This window comes from Chiloscyllium plagiosum, unplaced genomic scaffold (assembly GCF_037043375.1).
Source record: "Chiloscyllium plagiosum isolate Xiang-an unplaced genomic scaffold, Cpla_swu_hap1 HiC_scaffold_10, whole genome shotgun sequence".
Lineage (NCBI taxonomy): Eukaryota > Metazoa > Chordata > Chondrichthyes > Orectolobiformes > Hemiscylliidae > Chiloscyllium > Chiloscyllium plagiosum.
Window position 1 is genome coordinate 38,659,245 of NW_028270148.1, and position 17,912 is coordinate 38,677,156.

Consider the following 17,912-nt stretch of genomic DNA (forward strand, 5'->3'; position numbering starts at 1 on the left):
AACACCTTTGGAGATGGCTACTTGTGCTGCTACTACTACTGGAATTCTTCATTGATCATTATTTAGTGTAAGAGTCACTCTCAGTCCCTCAATGAAAACTTGTTTGTTTTTCCACTCACCCATTCAGTCAGGCCTTTTTAAAGGGGATGCAGTAATGCCATGATTGGATAAACTCCAGAACTACTGGCATTACAAAAAAAATTACTTTATTGTGTTCCATGTCCAGTTTTGTCTTGTGCCTTTTTCACAGAAGGCTTGCTCACCAGCAAGGGTCCCTCATTAGGACAACACCAGTATAATGGGAGCTGGCTGATCCCATTGTGAACGGCAGTGACCACATCTGCAGCAAGTGTTGGTTTGCTGGAAGAAATCCAGATCAGAATTGATGATCTGGAATCTGAGCTTCAAACACTGCGGCACATCCGGAAGGGGGAGAGTTACCTGGACACTTTGTTTCAGGAGGCAGTCACACCTGGTAGATTAAGTAATTCAGGAACATCTAACTGTAAATGAGGCAGGTAGAGGGATTCTGAGTTCAGGAGTGGGGAAGCCTCAGCCATTGACCTTGTCCAACAGGTATGAGATTTTTGCTCCCTGTATGAATGACGATGAGCCAGCTGACCATGGTGCAGAAGGCCATTCAAGAGGGGGGAGCCAAAAGACAAGTAGTTGTTATAGGGGATTCTATAATTAGGGAGACAAATAATGAGCCAGATTGGGAGTTCCGCACGGTGTGTTGCCTGCTCGGTGCCAGGGTGCAGGACATCTCCGATCGGCTTAAAAGTATATATTGGAGCGGGAGGGAGAAGATCCAGTTGTTATGGTGCACATTGGCACAAACAACATAGGCAAGGCTGGGAAGGAGGACCTGTTTGGGGAGTATCAAGCACTAGGAAGGAAATTGAAGAACAGGTCCTCGAAGGTCAGAATCTCTGGATTACTGCCCAAGCCACGTGCTAATTGGCATAGGGATAAGAAAATTAGGCAAGTAAACACGTGGCTAAGAGATTGGTGTGGGAGAGAGGAATTCCATCTCATGGGACATTGGCATCAGTTTTTGAACCGGGGCGATCTGTACCAATGGGACGGTCTCCACCTGAATCGATCTGGAACCAGTGTTCTGGCAAAAAGGATAAATAGGGTGGTCGCTAGGACTTTAAACTTGTGAGTTGGGAGAGAAGGGAAAGGGAAAGCAACAGGGAGTCTGGAATCAAGTAGAAAGATAAGCAACAGGTTAGGCATGTGTGCAGGGTTTAAATTCAAGGCAGACTAGGAATGAAGCTAAAAGGAAGGAAAATGTAGGACATATTACTGGAGATGATGGAAATCATGAGGATCAGAAAATTAGTATTAAGGTGCTTTACCTGAATGCTTGTAGTATCCGTAACAATGTAGATGAATTAACAGCACAAATCATTGTGAATTATTATGATGTGTAGGCGTCACAGAGATGTGGTTGCAGGGGTTCAGGACTGGCAGTTAAACGTCCAAGAATTTACAACTTATCGAAAAGACGGAGGTGGGCAGAGGGGGTGGGGTTGCCTTGTTAGTTAAGAATGAAATTGAATCTATGGCACTGAATGATATAGGGTCAGATGATGCAGAGCCTGTGTGGGTGGAGTTGAGAACCACAAAGGCAAAACACCATCATGGGAGTTATGTAAAGACCTCCCAGCAGTGGTCAGGACTAGGGGCGCAAGATGTACCAGGAAATAGGGCATGTCAGAAAGGCAAGATCACGGTGATCATGGAGGTCTTCAACATGCAGATGGACTGAGTGAATAATGTTGCCGGTGGATCCAAAGAAAGCAATTCATGGAATGCTTACAGGATGGCTTTTTGGAACAGCTTGTGATGGGGCCCACAAGGGAACAGGCTATTCTGGACTTAGTGCTATGTAATGAGCCAGACTTTATAAAAGATCTTAAAGTAAGGGAACACTTAGGAAGCAGCGATCATAATATGGTAGAGTTCAGTCTGCAGTTTGAAAGAGAGAAGACAAAATCAGATGTAATGGTGTTACAGTTAAATAAAGGTAATTATGAGGGCATGAGAGAGGAACTGATGAAAATCGGCTGGAAGCAGAGCCTAACGGGGAAGACAATAGGGCAACAATGGCAGGAGTTTCTAGGTGTAATTGAGGACACAGTACAGAGGTTCATCCCAAAGAAAAGAAAGATTATCCGGGGTAGGGGGCTGGTGGGATTAAACAGCATGGCTGACAAGGAAGTCAGGAAATATATCATAGAAAAAGAGAGCACCTATAAAGTGGCCAAGAGCACTGGGAAATCAGAAGATTGGGATGACTCCAAAAATGAACAGGATAACAAAGAGAAATAGGGAAGGAGGGTATCAAATATGGAGGTAAGCTAGCCAATAATATTAGAAATGACAGTAAAAGTTTCTTTCAATACAGAAGAAACAAATGAGAGTCAAAAGTAGAAATTGTGCCACTCCAAATTGATTCAGGAAGGCTCGCGATGGGAGATCAGGAAATAGCTGAAGAAATAATAACTACTTTGTGTCAGTCTTCACCAGTGGAAGACATGAATAATATCCCAACAATTAAGGAGAGTGAGGGGGCAGAGCTAGTATGGTAGCCATCACAAAGGGGAAAGTGCTAGAAAAGTTAAAAGGTCTAAAAATTCATAAATCTCCTGGCCCGAATGGGCTATATCCTAGAGTTCTGGGGAGGTCATGCCTGACGAACCTGTTGGAATTCTTTGAAGAGGTAACAAGTAGGTTAGACCAGGGAAACCCAGTGTATGTGACCCACCTAGATTTCCAAAAGACCTTTGATAAGGTGCCTCACGGGAGGCTACTAAGTAAGATGAGGGTCCATGGTGTTCAAGGTGAGCTACTGGCATGGATTGAGGTTTGGCTGTCTGACAGAACGCAGAGAGTTGGGATAAAAGGTGCTCTTTCAGAATGGCAGCTGGTGACAAGTGGAGTCCTGCAGGGTTAAGTGTTGGGGCTGCAGCTGTTTGCTTTATATATTTATGATCTGGATGAGGAGACTGGGGTTATTCTGGCAAAGTTCGCTGATGATACAAAGTTAGGCGGACAGGCAGGTAGTTCTGAGGAGGTGGGGAGGCTGCAGAAAGATTTAGACAGTTTTAGGAAGTGGTCCAAGAAATGGATGATGAAATTCAACGTGAGCAAATGTGAGGTCTTGCACTTTGATAAAAAGAATACAGACATAATTCATAAAGCCCAAGTACAAAGGGATCTGGGAGTGCTAGTCCAGGATTCTCTAAAGGTTGACTTGCAGGTTGAGTCCGTGGTTAAGAAAGCAAATGTAATGTTGTCATTTATCTCAAGAGGGTTGGAATATAAAAGCAGTGATGTGCTACTGAGACTTTATCAAGCTCTAGTTAGGCCCCATTTAGAATACTGTGTCCAATTTTGGGCCCCCAACCTCAGGAAGGACATACAGACACTGGAGCGTGTCCAGCAGAGATTGACACAGATGATCCCTGGAGGGGTGGGCCTAGCGTACGATGAACGGCTGAGGATCCTGGGATTGTATTCATTAGGGTTTAGAAGGTTGAAGGGACGCTAGGAATTTGTTTCCATTAGGTGGGAATACTAGGACCCATGGGCACAGCCTTAGAATTAGAGGGATTCTGGATCAGTGGTGCTGGAAGAGCACAGCAATTCGGGCAGCATCCGTGCTGCTCGTCGGATGCTGCCTGAATTGCTGTGCTCTTCCAGCACCACTGATCCAGAATCTGGTTTCCAGCATCTGCAGTCATTGTTTTTACCTCTTAGAATTAGAGGGAGTCAATTTAGAATGGTGGGCCTGTGGAATTCGTTGCCACGGAGCGCAGTAGAGGCCAGGACGGTAAATGTCTTCAAGGCAGAGTTTGATAAATTCTTGATCTCGCTAGGAATTAAGGGCTATGAGGAGTGCGCGGGTAAGTGGGGTTGAAATGTCCATCAGCCATGATTAAATGACGGAGTGGACTCAATGAACCGAATGGCCTTACTTCCACTCCTATGTCTTATGGTCTTAGTACGGATAAAGTGGCATACTGCAGCTGTTTCAGTGACCTCAGTGTATTGTCATCCCTGAACCTGAAACATAACTTTCATATTCTCTGGCTTTAATTCTATCTTTTTTCCTAATGAGGGAATCCAAATAACATTTTAATCAATTTGTTCAATACATTGATGTACAGCCACTAACTAACACAACAGACTTAAATTAATCTGAGACTAATACAGTTGTTACTGACCGAAAGCTGCTTATGCTGGCACAGTTTCCTCAGACTGATCATCATCGTAGTCAAGTTTTGAATTTGTTGCATCATCAGTTGGGCAGTTCATTACATAATGATATTGGTTTTGGAGTTGCCAGTGTTGGATTGGGGTGTATAAAGTTTAAAAATCATACAACTCCAGGTTATAGTCCAACAGGTTAATCAGGAACAGCGCTGTGAAAGCTTGTGCTTCCAAATAAACCTGTTGGGCAATAATCTGGTGTTGTGATTTTTAACTTATACTGGGTCTGATCTGAAGCACCTGCTAGCTGTTCCAATTGCACTGTGATCTGCTATAAGTACCTACCTCCTGAATTTCAAGGATGCATTAATTTGAGTCCTTCAACCTTTGTCATACTGCAGTATGTCCCACTTGCACCTTTAAGGTTACTAGCAAAGATTGCTTTCTGTCTTTCAAAATCAATTGAAAGTTTTGCCATGCCTTTAGCTACTTAATATATTATCTTTCTTGAATATGTTATGCTTAGCAATTGAGAAAATCTGAACTATCATCAATATCCAACTGATGACATCAACTCTCAAAAAAACTTCGCTTCTGATATTATTTCTGTTTGAAAGTAGTCGAAAGCACCAATACCAAGGCCTTACCTTGTTTTCTTTCGATAAGGAATTAACCTGTGTCCATATATGCACTTAACTTTTTTCATTAGCCAGTTCAGATTTAGTAAAGTAGCGGGACACTATACCTTGACAATTTGTACTTGCCATCTGCTATTTCTCTTCAAAATAACTCGGATTACAGTCTGGAAAAAATATCTTTGCTTTCATCTTAACTTTTAAGCAACTGTTCTCTGCTGCAATGTTAAATTTCTGAAAGGCATATGGACCGGCCGAGACCCCCCTCAAAATATTTTATGAAGGTAGCCTACGTCCTAACTTGTTTCTATTTTAATGTTAGATGTGAAATGGGTGTTTCCTGGTGTGATGGGGGATCTGCAAATGATCAAACCACTTGGTTTTAAACAAAACATAATTTATTTAAATATTATCGTTGAAACACAAAAACAAAAACAGAATTTAAAATAACTTAACTATTGGAAAACTTAACCAACTCAATACAGCAACGTAACCAATTAACTGTTTCAATATCTAGTAACATCCCATAAACACACCTCTTGACAAGAAGGTAAATTCAAACACAGATTCTTACAGGCAGGAGTCCAAGTCAGGAGGTAACAACAACAAGGGAGATTTCAGAGAAAGTTAGTTAGGAATCATTTACTGAATCTTGCAAACCTACTTGCACATCTTCGTGAGTGCTATAGCTAAAAAAAAGGCTAGGAAAACCTGAACTGAGAACTGGCCGCTCCCCTTCCATTGTTAAACTTGTTTTTTAAAAAATATGGCTCCTTAGACTCTTTGGCATCTCTGCATTTACAACCTCTATTCAAAACAAACAGGACAGTATAACCTTTTTAAAGTGACAGTATTGTCACAGGGAATTATCAAACTAGATGCTTACTTAAGTTTTATTGTAGAATGCACCATTACCAATGTCTGTCTCCTCCTCAAACATCGCTTTCCAGAGGTGTCTCATTGTGTTTAAGGCACTTGGTTGATGCTCTCCACTTGTATATCTTTAAACTTTATTATACGTTAACATGAATTTAACAAGTTAATGGTCAAGTAGTTTAATTTGTCATAGTGGTTTGCTCAGCACTTGCCACAGGCAAGTAGCTACGTTCTTTTGAGATTGGTTAGCTTATTTAATACTTGGCAACCAACCAACTCTTCGTGTTAGAAATGGATGTTTGCTCATCCAGAGTACATACTGTGCATTCCCGCTTGGCTAGACCTCTGTGCTAAAGCTGATTAGCTCTGATTTTCTGAAGTTTAGTTACAGCGCAAACACTAATTTGAAGTTTCCTTTTCATGGAGGCAAGGACAATAAATAGAATGCTTGAAAGCAGAAACCGATAGTACGTATTTATTAAATAGTTACTTTGGTCTTTTGGGGAAATGTCTTTTCTGTATACTTTCTAAAATGTAAAATGCTGAAAATGAAAAGCTCTTTATTTAAGTTACGTTTCTCCTTTTGGCATGTATCACTGAGGGATGTGGCTGTACATTTTTGGCAGCAGTTGGCTTCTTGCTAATAAGGTTTTTAATAAAAACTTTGCAGAACTTTGGGACAGATAAATGTGCAATATGAAAACTATTTCAAATATGAAGGCAATTTCATGAAGAGCTTGCGAGAAAACCTAATCTATCATAACTAAAACGTAAATGTGAAACTTTAACAGATGCTTTAAACCTTCTTGTCTTAATATAGAGAAACAATTAAGCTATACAGAAAATACTTTGGTATATAGAAAGAATACTTACTTGTTGTTTTTATTTAGTCTGTATTCACTTTTCCTTCTAATTTTTTAGTTATTAAATACCTACTAAACTGTCTGTCAGATGAGATCAGGCAGGCTGAAAGATCATTGGTCCATACTGCAGCCTCCAACCCCTTATATGGAAGAGTCCATTGCATTATTGGAGCTCTACAACAATTGTCACTAAAGTAAGTGATCTTTCTGTTTAACATCAACTAGGTTGCAACATTCCATGGTCAAATGTTTTGAAGATCCTAACTTTGGTCTTGGTCTCTGGTAAACTCATTTCTGAAACATCTATATTACCTAGAGTGTCAGTTCTGTAGGTAATGTTGTGATTGCAACATTGGTGGTGTACCATGCAACATTGGCTCGAACTTTGGCATTGTGACCGCACTCTTTCCCTTGAGGTTAACATCCATGTTATTGTACAGCTTCATTACAATAGCACTGACCACCCACAGTTTCCACATCAATGAAAATGTATCTTCAGATATTCAATCTGTTAGAGGTACTATCTTGTGTCTTGCACGATGTAAAGGAGCTTAATTTCTGGTTCACTACTCAACGCAGTGGAGATAGTGTAACAGCTTAGTTTTGTCACACAGCGTAAATGTGCCACTTCTGAATGACAATTTTATATATTCCAAAAGCTGGGAATTTGAGTATTACCAGCAATTATCCCAGGATGTGCCTTACCCAGCAGTTTGGCTTTAGTGGTTTCAAGAGGACAGCTGCATTTTTACATTCGTGTTGTGTATTAGTTCTACAGTGCTCATGTTGTGTAAAATCACAGTTTGCAATGAGCAATGCCACATGAACACTTCCAGTTACAAATAGAACTGTCTGCTATTGTTGTAATGCATATTTAAATATATAATTTAGTTATATATTATCCAAAGAGCCCAATTTAACGTTTAAATTCAAATTACACTTGAATTGAAGAGAGCTGATTGTATATCTGACACTTGGATGACCATCCTTAAATTAACCTTAACCTTAACTTGTTTAATATAACCATTTAGTAATAACCAGTTTGCTTACACACTATGTTGTTATTTATATTAATAGTGGTTTTAATGTCTTTTTTAGGTCAGTATCAAAAGTAGCAGAGTGGAGGGAGACTGTAGCAACATTGATTTTAATGGCCTTCCATCTGTCTGCAGTTGTATCTCCTATTTGTCAAAGTTCCTCTCCAGAAGGACTAATTCCAATGGATACAGACCTTGGTAAGACATTACATTTTAAAATCTGCAGGATAGTGCAGCAGAATGTTGTTGACAGCATTGAACTTTAATTGAATGTAGAATCTCCTTTTTGCTTTTTAAGCTTAATTTAAGGTGAACTTAAGACCATAAGAAATAGGAACAGGAGTAGGCTGTTCAACCCTTCGAACCTGTTCAGCCTTTCAATAGGATCAGGGCTGACCCGACATTCCTCATGTCCACTTTCCCATCCTCTTCCTGGACCCTCGATTTCTCCCACTGTTCAAGAATCTGCCAACTCGGCCTTGAATATACACCAGAGCTCTGCCTCCACAGTTGTCTGTGGCAAGGAGTTCCAATAGCTTGCAACTCTGAGAAGTAATTCCTCCTCATCTCAGTCTTAAATTGGCACCCTTGTATTCTGTTACTATGCCGTTTGGTCCTGGACTCTCCCAGAAGGGGAAATGTCCTCTCAGCATTTACCCTGTCAAGAACCTTAAGCATCCTATATGTTTCAATGAGATCATCTCTCATTCTTCTAAACTTCAGTGAGTAGAATCCCAATCTGTTTAGTCTTTGCTGGTAAGACACTCCCTCCATACCAGGAATTGTCTTCGTGAGCCTTCTCTGAATTGCCTCCAATTAAATGATATCTTTCCTTGAAAAGAAGGACCAAAATTGCTTACAGAACTCGAGATATAGTCTCTCCAGTATCTTGTACAATTGTAGCAAGACTGCCCTACTCTTGTACTCCAACTGTCTTGAAATAAAGGCCAACATTTCATTAGCCCTCCTGATTACCTGCTTCACCTGTATGCTACCTTTCTGTGTTTCATCCAGGAGTACCCAAAGTCTCTCTTGTTGCAGTGTTAGTTATAGTTTTTCTCCATTTAAATAATAATCTGTTCTTTTTGTTTTCCCTTTCAAAAGAACAATTTCACATTTTCCCAAATTATACTCCACTTGTCAACTTTTTGCCCACTTGATTAGATTAGATTACTTACAGTGTGGAAACAGGCCCTTCGGCCCAACAAGTCCACACCGACCCGCCGAAGCGTAACCCACCCATTCCCCTACATTTACCCCTTTTCCTAACACTACGGGCAATTTAGCATGGCCAATTCACCTGACTTGCACATCTTTGGATTGTGGGAGGAAACCGGTGCACCCGGAGGAAACCCACGCAGACACGGGGAGAATGTGCAAACTCCACACAGTCAGTCGCCTGAGTCGGGAATTGAACCCGGGTCTCTGGCGCTGTGAGGCAGCAGTGCTAACCACTGTGCCACCGTGCCGCCCTTGGTTAACCTATTAATATTTTTTGTAAACTGTTTGTTTTCCTCTCACAACCTGCCTTTCCATGTATTTTTTGTGTCGGCTGCAAATTTGGGTACTCTGTATTCACTTCCTCCAAGTCATTAATGAATATTGCAAGCAGTTACATTCCTTACACTGACGTCTGTGGAACCCCACTGGTCACGGGTCGTGTTGTTGTTCATGCCCATTAGCCAATTCTCTATTTGTGCCAATGTGCAGGATTCTATGTTTTGTAGAGTAACTTCACGTTTCTTTGGAATTGCTTGAAGCCTCACATTAAGAGGCCTTAAATTGGAAATTTGCCATCCAAGGGCTTGCATGTCCTTTTTCGTGTTCTTATTTTCCTTTGTTGCTGTTTTACTCTTGATACCTTTGTTTCCAGATTTAATACAGTTCAACTTTGAATTAATCACACTCTGTTACAACACTTTCAAATCTGTTAAATCTGTAATATTGTCCTTCAAACAGGATGAATGGATTGAGTGAAATCTGTGAACATAATATTTTTGACACTTGACAAATATTGTGGATACTTTTAATACTCCTAAAGTACAGAAATGGAATCGATCAGTTCTTCCTTTCTCCAATTAACACAATACAGGAGTTCAGTCCCGTCTAGAACAAAGCAATCCACCTTGTCAGCATTTCATCCAGTAACATTAAATATTGACTTCCCGCACTAGCAGCAATAGTGTGTTCTGTCTGCAGTGTATCATTGAGTCTTCTGCAGTAGCACCTCCAAAGTCCACAGATTGTGCCATCTAGTAGAGAGATGGTGATGTAGTGGCACTGTCACTGGACTAGTAGTCCAGAGGCCCCAGCTAACACTCTGGTGATACTTGTTCAAATCCAGCCATGGCAGAAGATGGAATATGCATTCCGTTTATATTATTAGGAATTGAAGGTTATTCTCAGTAGTGTAAGTCATGTTTTAGGGAAGGAAATTGCCAGCTTTACCTGGTCTGGCCTACGTTTGTACCACTAAAATAAGTCAAATCAAAACTTGGAGCAATCAAGGTACTGAGGTACAAATTGAAATATTCCATTTGTTTCATGTGTTACAGGCGATGTTCCCTCCTAAGCTGTCCAGCTGCTCAGATTGACATGTGCAGAATCCCCATGTGCCAGTGAATTGATATCCGTCCTGGAAATCACTACTGTGCATAGACTTTGAGGTCCTCATGGCAGCAGGAAATGTTACAGGGAACGTAGGTTGCAGGGATATAACATTTAGTTTTGGGGAACTTGGATTTTTAAATTCAAGATTATGTGGAAAAAGTTGGATTTGAACACTGGCAGATACCCTTGTGACATTTCCCATTCAAAGGATATTCCAGACATTTTTTAAAATGGTGTTCGAAGATACTACTATACACTTCTGGAGCAAGTACGGCTTGCTGGCTCAGAGGTAGGGATGCTGCCACTACATCATCACAACAGCATTCACAAAAACATTCTATGTTTAGTTAAAAAGTTCAGAAATAGTGTGAAACCACTAACCAATAGATAATCTCTTTCCATGTTGCTTGATAAAGACAATATATCTGTAGTTACTTTTATTATCAGTTTAAATTATCCATGTGGATCCCAGAGGAAAGAGGCATTTGAAAGCAAAGGGTAAACAAGTAAAAATTGAAATATCTATATACTTCTCTGACCAAAGAAAAAGTTTGGGAATTGCAGGTGATTAATTGAAATCTATATTTGCGCGATCATAGATGTGCTGTTGCCATGGAGGTTGATAGCAGGAAGAAAGTCTTATGTTGGAGGTTTATCTGTGTGTTTTTCTGACAGAAGTAGTTGATTTCTTGAAAGACAATGTGAAGCTGTTGTGTATTTGCCAGAAGCCAGAACGAGGAGTGTAAAGATCATTAGGAACCAAGGATATTCTTGGATCCAAAGTCACTCATAAGGAATTGAGAGTGGGCCCATACTCTCCAAGAATTTCAAAATTAATGAGGAATTAAAATGATTAGCTTTGCTTGATAAAGTTTATGGAAAAGATAGTAGTGTCCTGACAGAAAGTCTAAGCAACAGACTGGAAAGCTGAGGAGTGTCATGGTGAATTGTTGAAAACCATGTCGTATCTTGGTTTGTGTGAAGTAAAAGAACCCTTAAAATCCTGGAAATTATCTGGGAACTCTCAAGTTTTACAAAATGCCTATATAAAGAGAGAGAGTTAAATTATTATACCTTTATTTAATTTTTTTTACAATAGGAGTTTTTGTTTAAAATGCGAAATTTGTACTGAAGTTCTTTCAGCTGACAACACAGAACAGTACAGCCGAGGAACAGGCCCTTTACCCCACCATGTCTGTATTCACTATGATGCCAACTCTGTCTCCCTTACCTGTTTACGTCTGTTTAAATGCCTCTTCTGCATTGTTATCACATTCGCTATCAGCGCATTCCACCCCTACCACCCTGTGTGGAAAAAAAACTTGCCTTTCACATCTTTTAAATATCGCTCTCTCTCATCTTAAACACTTGCTGCCTAGAATTTTACATTTCCAAAATGTGAAAAAGACTCCCTGGCTATCCACCAAATCCGTGCCCCTCATAATTTTATATACTACTTTCAGGACAACGAGAAGTTCAAAAGATGCTTCAAATCGTAACGATACTCCAGCCACCATTAATCATACTACTTTCTTTTGTGATAAAGAACAACACATTGCAAATATAAATAAATATAAACAAGGAAAGTAAGTTATAAAACAAAAAGAAAAAATAAGTGGATTGTTTGATCTGCATTGTGGGTAGAATTTCTCCACTTACAGTATTAGTTATTTCTTTGGGTAACTTATAAAATGTCCTTTTTTGTAACTCTGTAATAGAATTAATTCTCCCAATTGAAGATAATCATATTTTATAGTTTTTATAATTTTTTTTAAGAAAAAAAGTGTGACTTTTAAGATTCATAAATGAGTATTTTGTGAAGTTATAAGCAGATTTAATGTGAAAACAGACATGCCACACACAATCATCCTTCAGGTTTTGATTAGATCAAGCTTTGAGGTGATACAATTAGCATTCAATCCAAAACTTACTCTGTGATAGCTGGCCTAATCGGTCTTATTGGTAGCAGTTAATGTAAAAAAGGATTCTATTTCTTGGCTCTTTGTTTTTCTTTGCTTTATAAATAACATTCACCAGTAATAAAGTAAAAAGTCATACAGCAACATCTCCATCTCTTTTTAGAGACAGCCAGAAATCTACAGAAGATTCTAAATGAAATAAAACCATGGGACACAAATGATTATTTTACTCAAGCAAAACTGCTGAAAAATGAGGAAGACCAAGAATTGGGCAAAAATGCCTTTGATGATTGCAAGCCTTCTGAAAATTTGAGCATGGCAATGATGGGTAAGGGTCAAATATTCGTATAAACATTTGTACATATAAGGATAATTTCGAGATTCAACAATTGTATAAGAAAAATAAAACTTGCCTCCCTCTGTCCAGCCCTCACCCTCAATCTACCTGCCTGCACTCCCTCAATTCCTGCAACTCATCTCCCCTCTCTCCCTTTTGCTCACTTGTCCTCTCTCCCTCACTCCCCTTTGCCCTCCCCTCCAGCTTCCACCTTACCTCATTCCCACCCACCTCCTGCTCATTTGGTTGCCCCCCCCCCCCCCATCTCCCCCTCGCTCGGCTGCTCTCCGACCCCTCCTTCCAATTGTTCACCACCCACCCATTGAGGAACTGAAACCTCTCTAGTTCTACAACTCTCAAACCCTCCCAACTTCTAATCTCAATGTTACATTAAATCTGAGACATTAACGTTGGTCACACTGGGCAAAAAAAGTCAAAGTACTGGTTTAGCCACTTCAAAAAGTATTCCTGCACAACGATAATGGTAAGAATTGTGAGGATGGCAAGTGATTTAAGTGTCAAAATACAGCATTCACTAAATCTAGCAGATTTAAGAAAATTAAAAACATAAAGAGTGCTGTTCTTTATCTCAAAGTCTGAAATGCAAAGGGTTGGAATTTGTGATGTAGTGGTACAGAGCTTTGCTTAGACTGAGACTGAATACTGTATGTTTTTCTATACCTCAGAAAGGATACCTTGGCCTTCGATGAGAACAGAATGGTACCAGAATACTACTTGGCTAAGAAAAAAGTAAATAATAAGTTGCAGAGGCATTTATTTCCTTGAGTGCATAAATTTGAAGGGCAGTCTTGTTGACATGTTTAAGATGCCTAAAGAGTTCACAGGGTAAATGAAGAGAATCTATCCTCTGGTAGGAAATTCGGGGGAAAAAATAGAGGCATAACAGTAAAATTAGAGCTAAGCCATTCAGAAGTGATTTCAAGAATCACTTAATCACCTCAACAGTAATGAATGAATACAACAAGACTTGGGTCCGTGAGAGGAAACCTGGAAGAGGCTTTCTTGCATAACACGTGAAGAAAAATGGTAATAATTCTGAATGCCACCTCTCATCTTCAGGATGGCAGATCCAGAGGTGGACACAAGTGGCCAGATAAGAACATGCAAGATAAGAGCTGTTTTCCCTTTTCTTTTATGATCAAAGCATACTGCTGACACACAACTGTGCAGCGATGCACAGGTTGAATCACATCACCAAGTTCGCTGATGATATGACTGTAATAGGTCTCATCAGCAGGAACGAAGAGTCAGCATACAGAGAGGAGGTACAGTGGCTAACTGACTGGTGTAGAGCTAACAACCTGTCTCTGAACTGTGGCAAGACGAAAGAGATGGTTGTTGACTTCAGGAGGATGCGGAGCGACCACCCGCTGCTGGACATCCGCTGCTCCCCCCGTGGAGATCATGAGGAACACCAAATCTCTTGGTGTACACCTGGTGGAGAATCTCACCTGGACCTACAACGCCAGCTCCATAGCAAAGAAAGCCCAGCTGTGTCTACTTTCTGCGCAGGCTGAGGAAAGCCCACCTCCCACCCTCCATCCTCACCACATTCTACGGAGGGTTCATCGAGTGTACCCTGAGCTACTGCATCACTGCCTGGTTTGGGAATTGCACCCGTCTCAATTCGTAAGACTCTACAACGGATAGTGAGGACAGCTGAGAAGATCATCATGATCTCTCTTTCCTCCATTACAGACATTTACACCACATGCTGCATCCAAAAGGCTAAGAGCATTGTGGAAGAGCCCATACACCCCTCACTCAAACTCTTCTCCCTCCTGCCATCTGGCAGAAGATACCGGACTAATTGGTCTCTCATGGCTTCTCGGTGCAACAGTTTCTTCCCCCTAAGCCAACAGGTCCCTTAATACAGTATGATCGGATTCTTTCCCATCTGAAATTCTTTGTATGACTTTGAATTGCTGCTAGAAAAATATCTATTATTTATCATTTTTCTACAGTCATACTGTAACTTGTATGTTTTGCACTCTTAAGTACTTTGTGTGTAGTTTGTGCCGTCTTTGTAGCACCCTTGGTCCTGGAGGAACACTGTCTTGTTTTTTACTGCATCAGTTGTATATGGTAGAAATGACAAAAAGCCACTATTATTAACTCTTTAAACTGATCAGCTCCACTTTAAGTTTCAAGCTATACCATGGGGTAATGGGGTGAAGGAGGTTTGCTGATTTGATATATTGAAAATTGTGTTTCTATATGAAGCTACTGTCACATCAAACATGGTATACTTTACTGTGCTAGTATGACACAGAATGGGTATGTACAAGAGGAGGCAGTTTGGACCCCTATATCTTGTTTGATTATTTGCAAGAGCAATTTACTTAGCACAAATGCAGATAGCCCTGCGATTTATATTTTTTCCCTGCTCGACTAATAATTTGTGCACATGCCCCACTACATCGCTCTGCTCCTGTATCACCTTTATAATTGTACCTTTGGTTTTTTTTCATGACTGCATTTCACATGTAACCACAGCAACCTGTGTTGCATGTTTTTAAAGTCCATTTATAGCCTTTTTTCAGTTGAGTATTTCAATATGAAAATAACTTTGAGCAGTTTTAGTATTTTAGTAAACAAGACAAAAGGTTAATCTAACTATTGATGAAAGTTATTTAATTAAAAAAAGTAAAATACAAATAAAGGTTGTAAGTAGGTATGGATAAAATAAACTTTTAGCATGAAAGTAAGATCAGTCTCTAAGATTTTGCCAATGTGGATTTCTTCAAAAATTTCTTTCTCTGAAATAAAGAGATTTAAAACTTAAAGTCAGATTCAACAGTTGCTCTGATTTCCATGTTTGGTAAGTCAGTTTTTGCTAAACATATGGACTTAGTATGTCGGCAGGATTTGAAGTATGTGAGCGAGAAGGTTTCACTAGATTAAATTAGATTCCCTACAGTGTGGAAACAGGCCCTGCGGCCCAACAAGTCTACACCGACCCTCCGAAGAGTAACCAACCCAGACCCATTTCCCTCTGACTAATGCATCTAACACTATGGGCAATTTAGAATGGCCAGTTCACAAAACCTGCACATCTTTGGACTGTGGGAGGAAACCGGAGCACCCGGAGGAAACCCACGCAGAAACTGAGAGAATGTGCAAGCTCCACACAGACAGTCACCCAAGGCTGGAATTCAACTGGTCCCTGGCACTGTGAGGCAGCAGTGCTAACCACTGAACCACTAGTACTGTAATTATGGCACATGAAGATTGCTTGGCCTCTTGCAGCATTGGACCAGTTGATTTGTATATGTCTTTTACTAACTGCTTCGTTTAGCTGAGTGCCACCTTACTGACAGTGTCTTGGAGTTTTTCCTGCAGCAGATGCTGGTTGCTCAAGGCCTGTTTGATGTAGGTTAGCGTCATAGAGATATAACAACCGTGTGATTGGTTTGTAAGGAGCTCATTTTATTTTGGCAGGTTGCTGCTGCAACAACTAAGGCAATGCACTCGCTGTACCCGCAATTGCAGTGCCTACAATGTCTCTGTCATTGATGCAGCAGGTTGTTGTCTGCATTGAGGCACGTTGCAATTAAATTAAAAGCAAATGACTGCGGATGCTGGAATCTGAAACCAAAAGAGAAAATGCTGGAAAATCTTAGCAGGTCTGGCAGCATCTGTAAGGAGAGAAAAGAGCCGACGTTCCGAGTCAAACTGACCCTTTGTCAGAGCTTTGACAAAGAGTCAGTTAGACTCGGAACGTCAGCTCTTTTCTCTCCTTACAGATGCTGCCAGACCTGCTGAGATTTTCCAGCATTTTCCCTTTCGGTTTGCAATTAAATAAACTGTGCTTTCTACATCAACAGTTAACTTGTACTTCAATATATATCGAAGTTTTAAATTATGTTGATTGAAGTGTTCAATTTTTTTGAGTAGGGGGCGACGGCAGGAGTGTCAAGCAGGCACAGAACAAACAAGCAGGTTTGAACGTTCATTTCAATGGACAATGAGCGTATACTTCAGCTAAACCAGGCATGCATCCAGAGACAGAATGGTTGCTGTTCCCAGTGCGCAGCATTGATGTCAGTAGCACTGACTTCCTGTTCTATTGCGATGGCCGGACATGCTGTTTATTTCTGGGTGAAGCTCCATCTGGTGGCACGTTTGAGAGTTCAAATGGCAGTACTAAGTAAATAGACCTTGATCGTAAATTGATTCTATCGATTCCGGCCTCCATTCATTTGTGCCTGCTGTACTGCTAAGTAGTATTCTACTTCATGAGAAAAACATAGTGCAAAGAACAATGTATTTTTTTACATCAATATCATGTTTAGTTCATTTTTCAGGAACTCATTTCGAAATTAAAAGCATGTAGCCACTTGGTGGCGCTATAATACAGTTAAGCATCTCTATTATTTGATATTTCTCATACTACAAAAACAAAATTTGTGAAAATAAATCCAGGTTTATTACTGGGCAAGAAAATCTGCTAGTAATCACTTCTCGCCACCGCCTCAGCTGCTGAAATAGTTTTCCACCACGTTGGACATGCTCGGAGGATTCTATTGAGAGTGACAAGAGCACAGATCCTACCTGGGTAGGGGATTTTGATATCTTTGAGTAACTTGGTACCACCACTGCAGTCAGAATCCTTAATAACAGACTTGTTAAACTGGGCATGTGCAGGTGATGAAGTAGCAAACTAGAGGGAACTGTGTACTTCATCCTCACTAGTTAGCTTAATCAGCCATACTAATGCATCTGTACATGACAATATTGGTAGGAGTGAATGCTGCATAGTCCTTGTGGAGATGAAGTTCTGCCTTGTAATTGAAGATATCTACCATCATGATGTGTGGCATACCCATGATGCTGAATGGGGTGGACTTAGATTAGAGTTGCTAGATCTGTTCAGAGCATCTGTAAGGTACTGCAGGTCAGCAGCAGAAGCAGAATTGCACTCCACCTTCTGTAACCATATAGCCCAGCACATTCTCCACTGTAGCATTGCCACCAAGTCAGGGAATCAGTCCTTGTTCAAAGAAAACTGCAAGAGGGCATGTCAGAAAGTGTAAAAAAAACTTGCGATCGACAGAGCTAAGGGACGCCAACAGATCAGTTCTTCTGCATCCAGTTGTGAATTATGGCGAACAATTAAACTTACAAAGAGTGTCTCACACATTCCCATTCTCACTGAGGGAGCCCAGCATGCCAATGTAAAAACATGTAACTTTTCACCTGACTCATCAGAGTCTGTACATCATCTATAAAGCACATGTTAGGAGTATGATAGAATACGTTTCATTTGTTTGGATAAATATTAAAGAATCTTGACATCTAACATGACAAAGCAGTCCTCTTAATTGACACCTCATCTAAAACCTTCAACATTCACTCCCAGCACCAGAGTGGCAGCACAAACAACTGAC

General features: G+C 40.4%; 1 protein-coding gene across 2 annotated transcripts in view; it reads left to right on the forward strand.

The window, feature by feature from the left end:
• thada (THADA armadillo repeat containing) overlaps nucleotides 1-17,912 on the forward strand; it is a 380,305-nt gene that overhangs the window by 59,388 nt on the left and 303,005 nt on the right. For both annotated transcript variants that reach the window (XM_043695686.2, XM_087991280.1), the window contains exons 17-19: nucleotides 6,657-6,792; nucleotides 7,697-7,833; nucleotides 12,328-12,492. In XM_043695686.2, coding sequence (XP_043551621.2) covers nucleotides 6,657-6,792; nucleotides 7,697-7,833; nucleotides 12,328-12,492 — 438 coding nt within the window. The remainder of the gene's footprint in view (nucleotides 1-6,656; nucleotides 6,793-7,696; nucleotides 7,834-12,327; nucleotides 12,493-17,912) is intronic.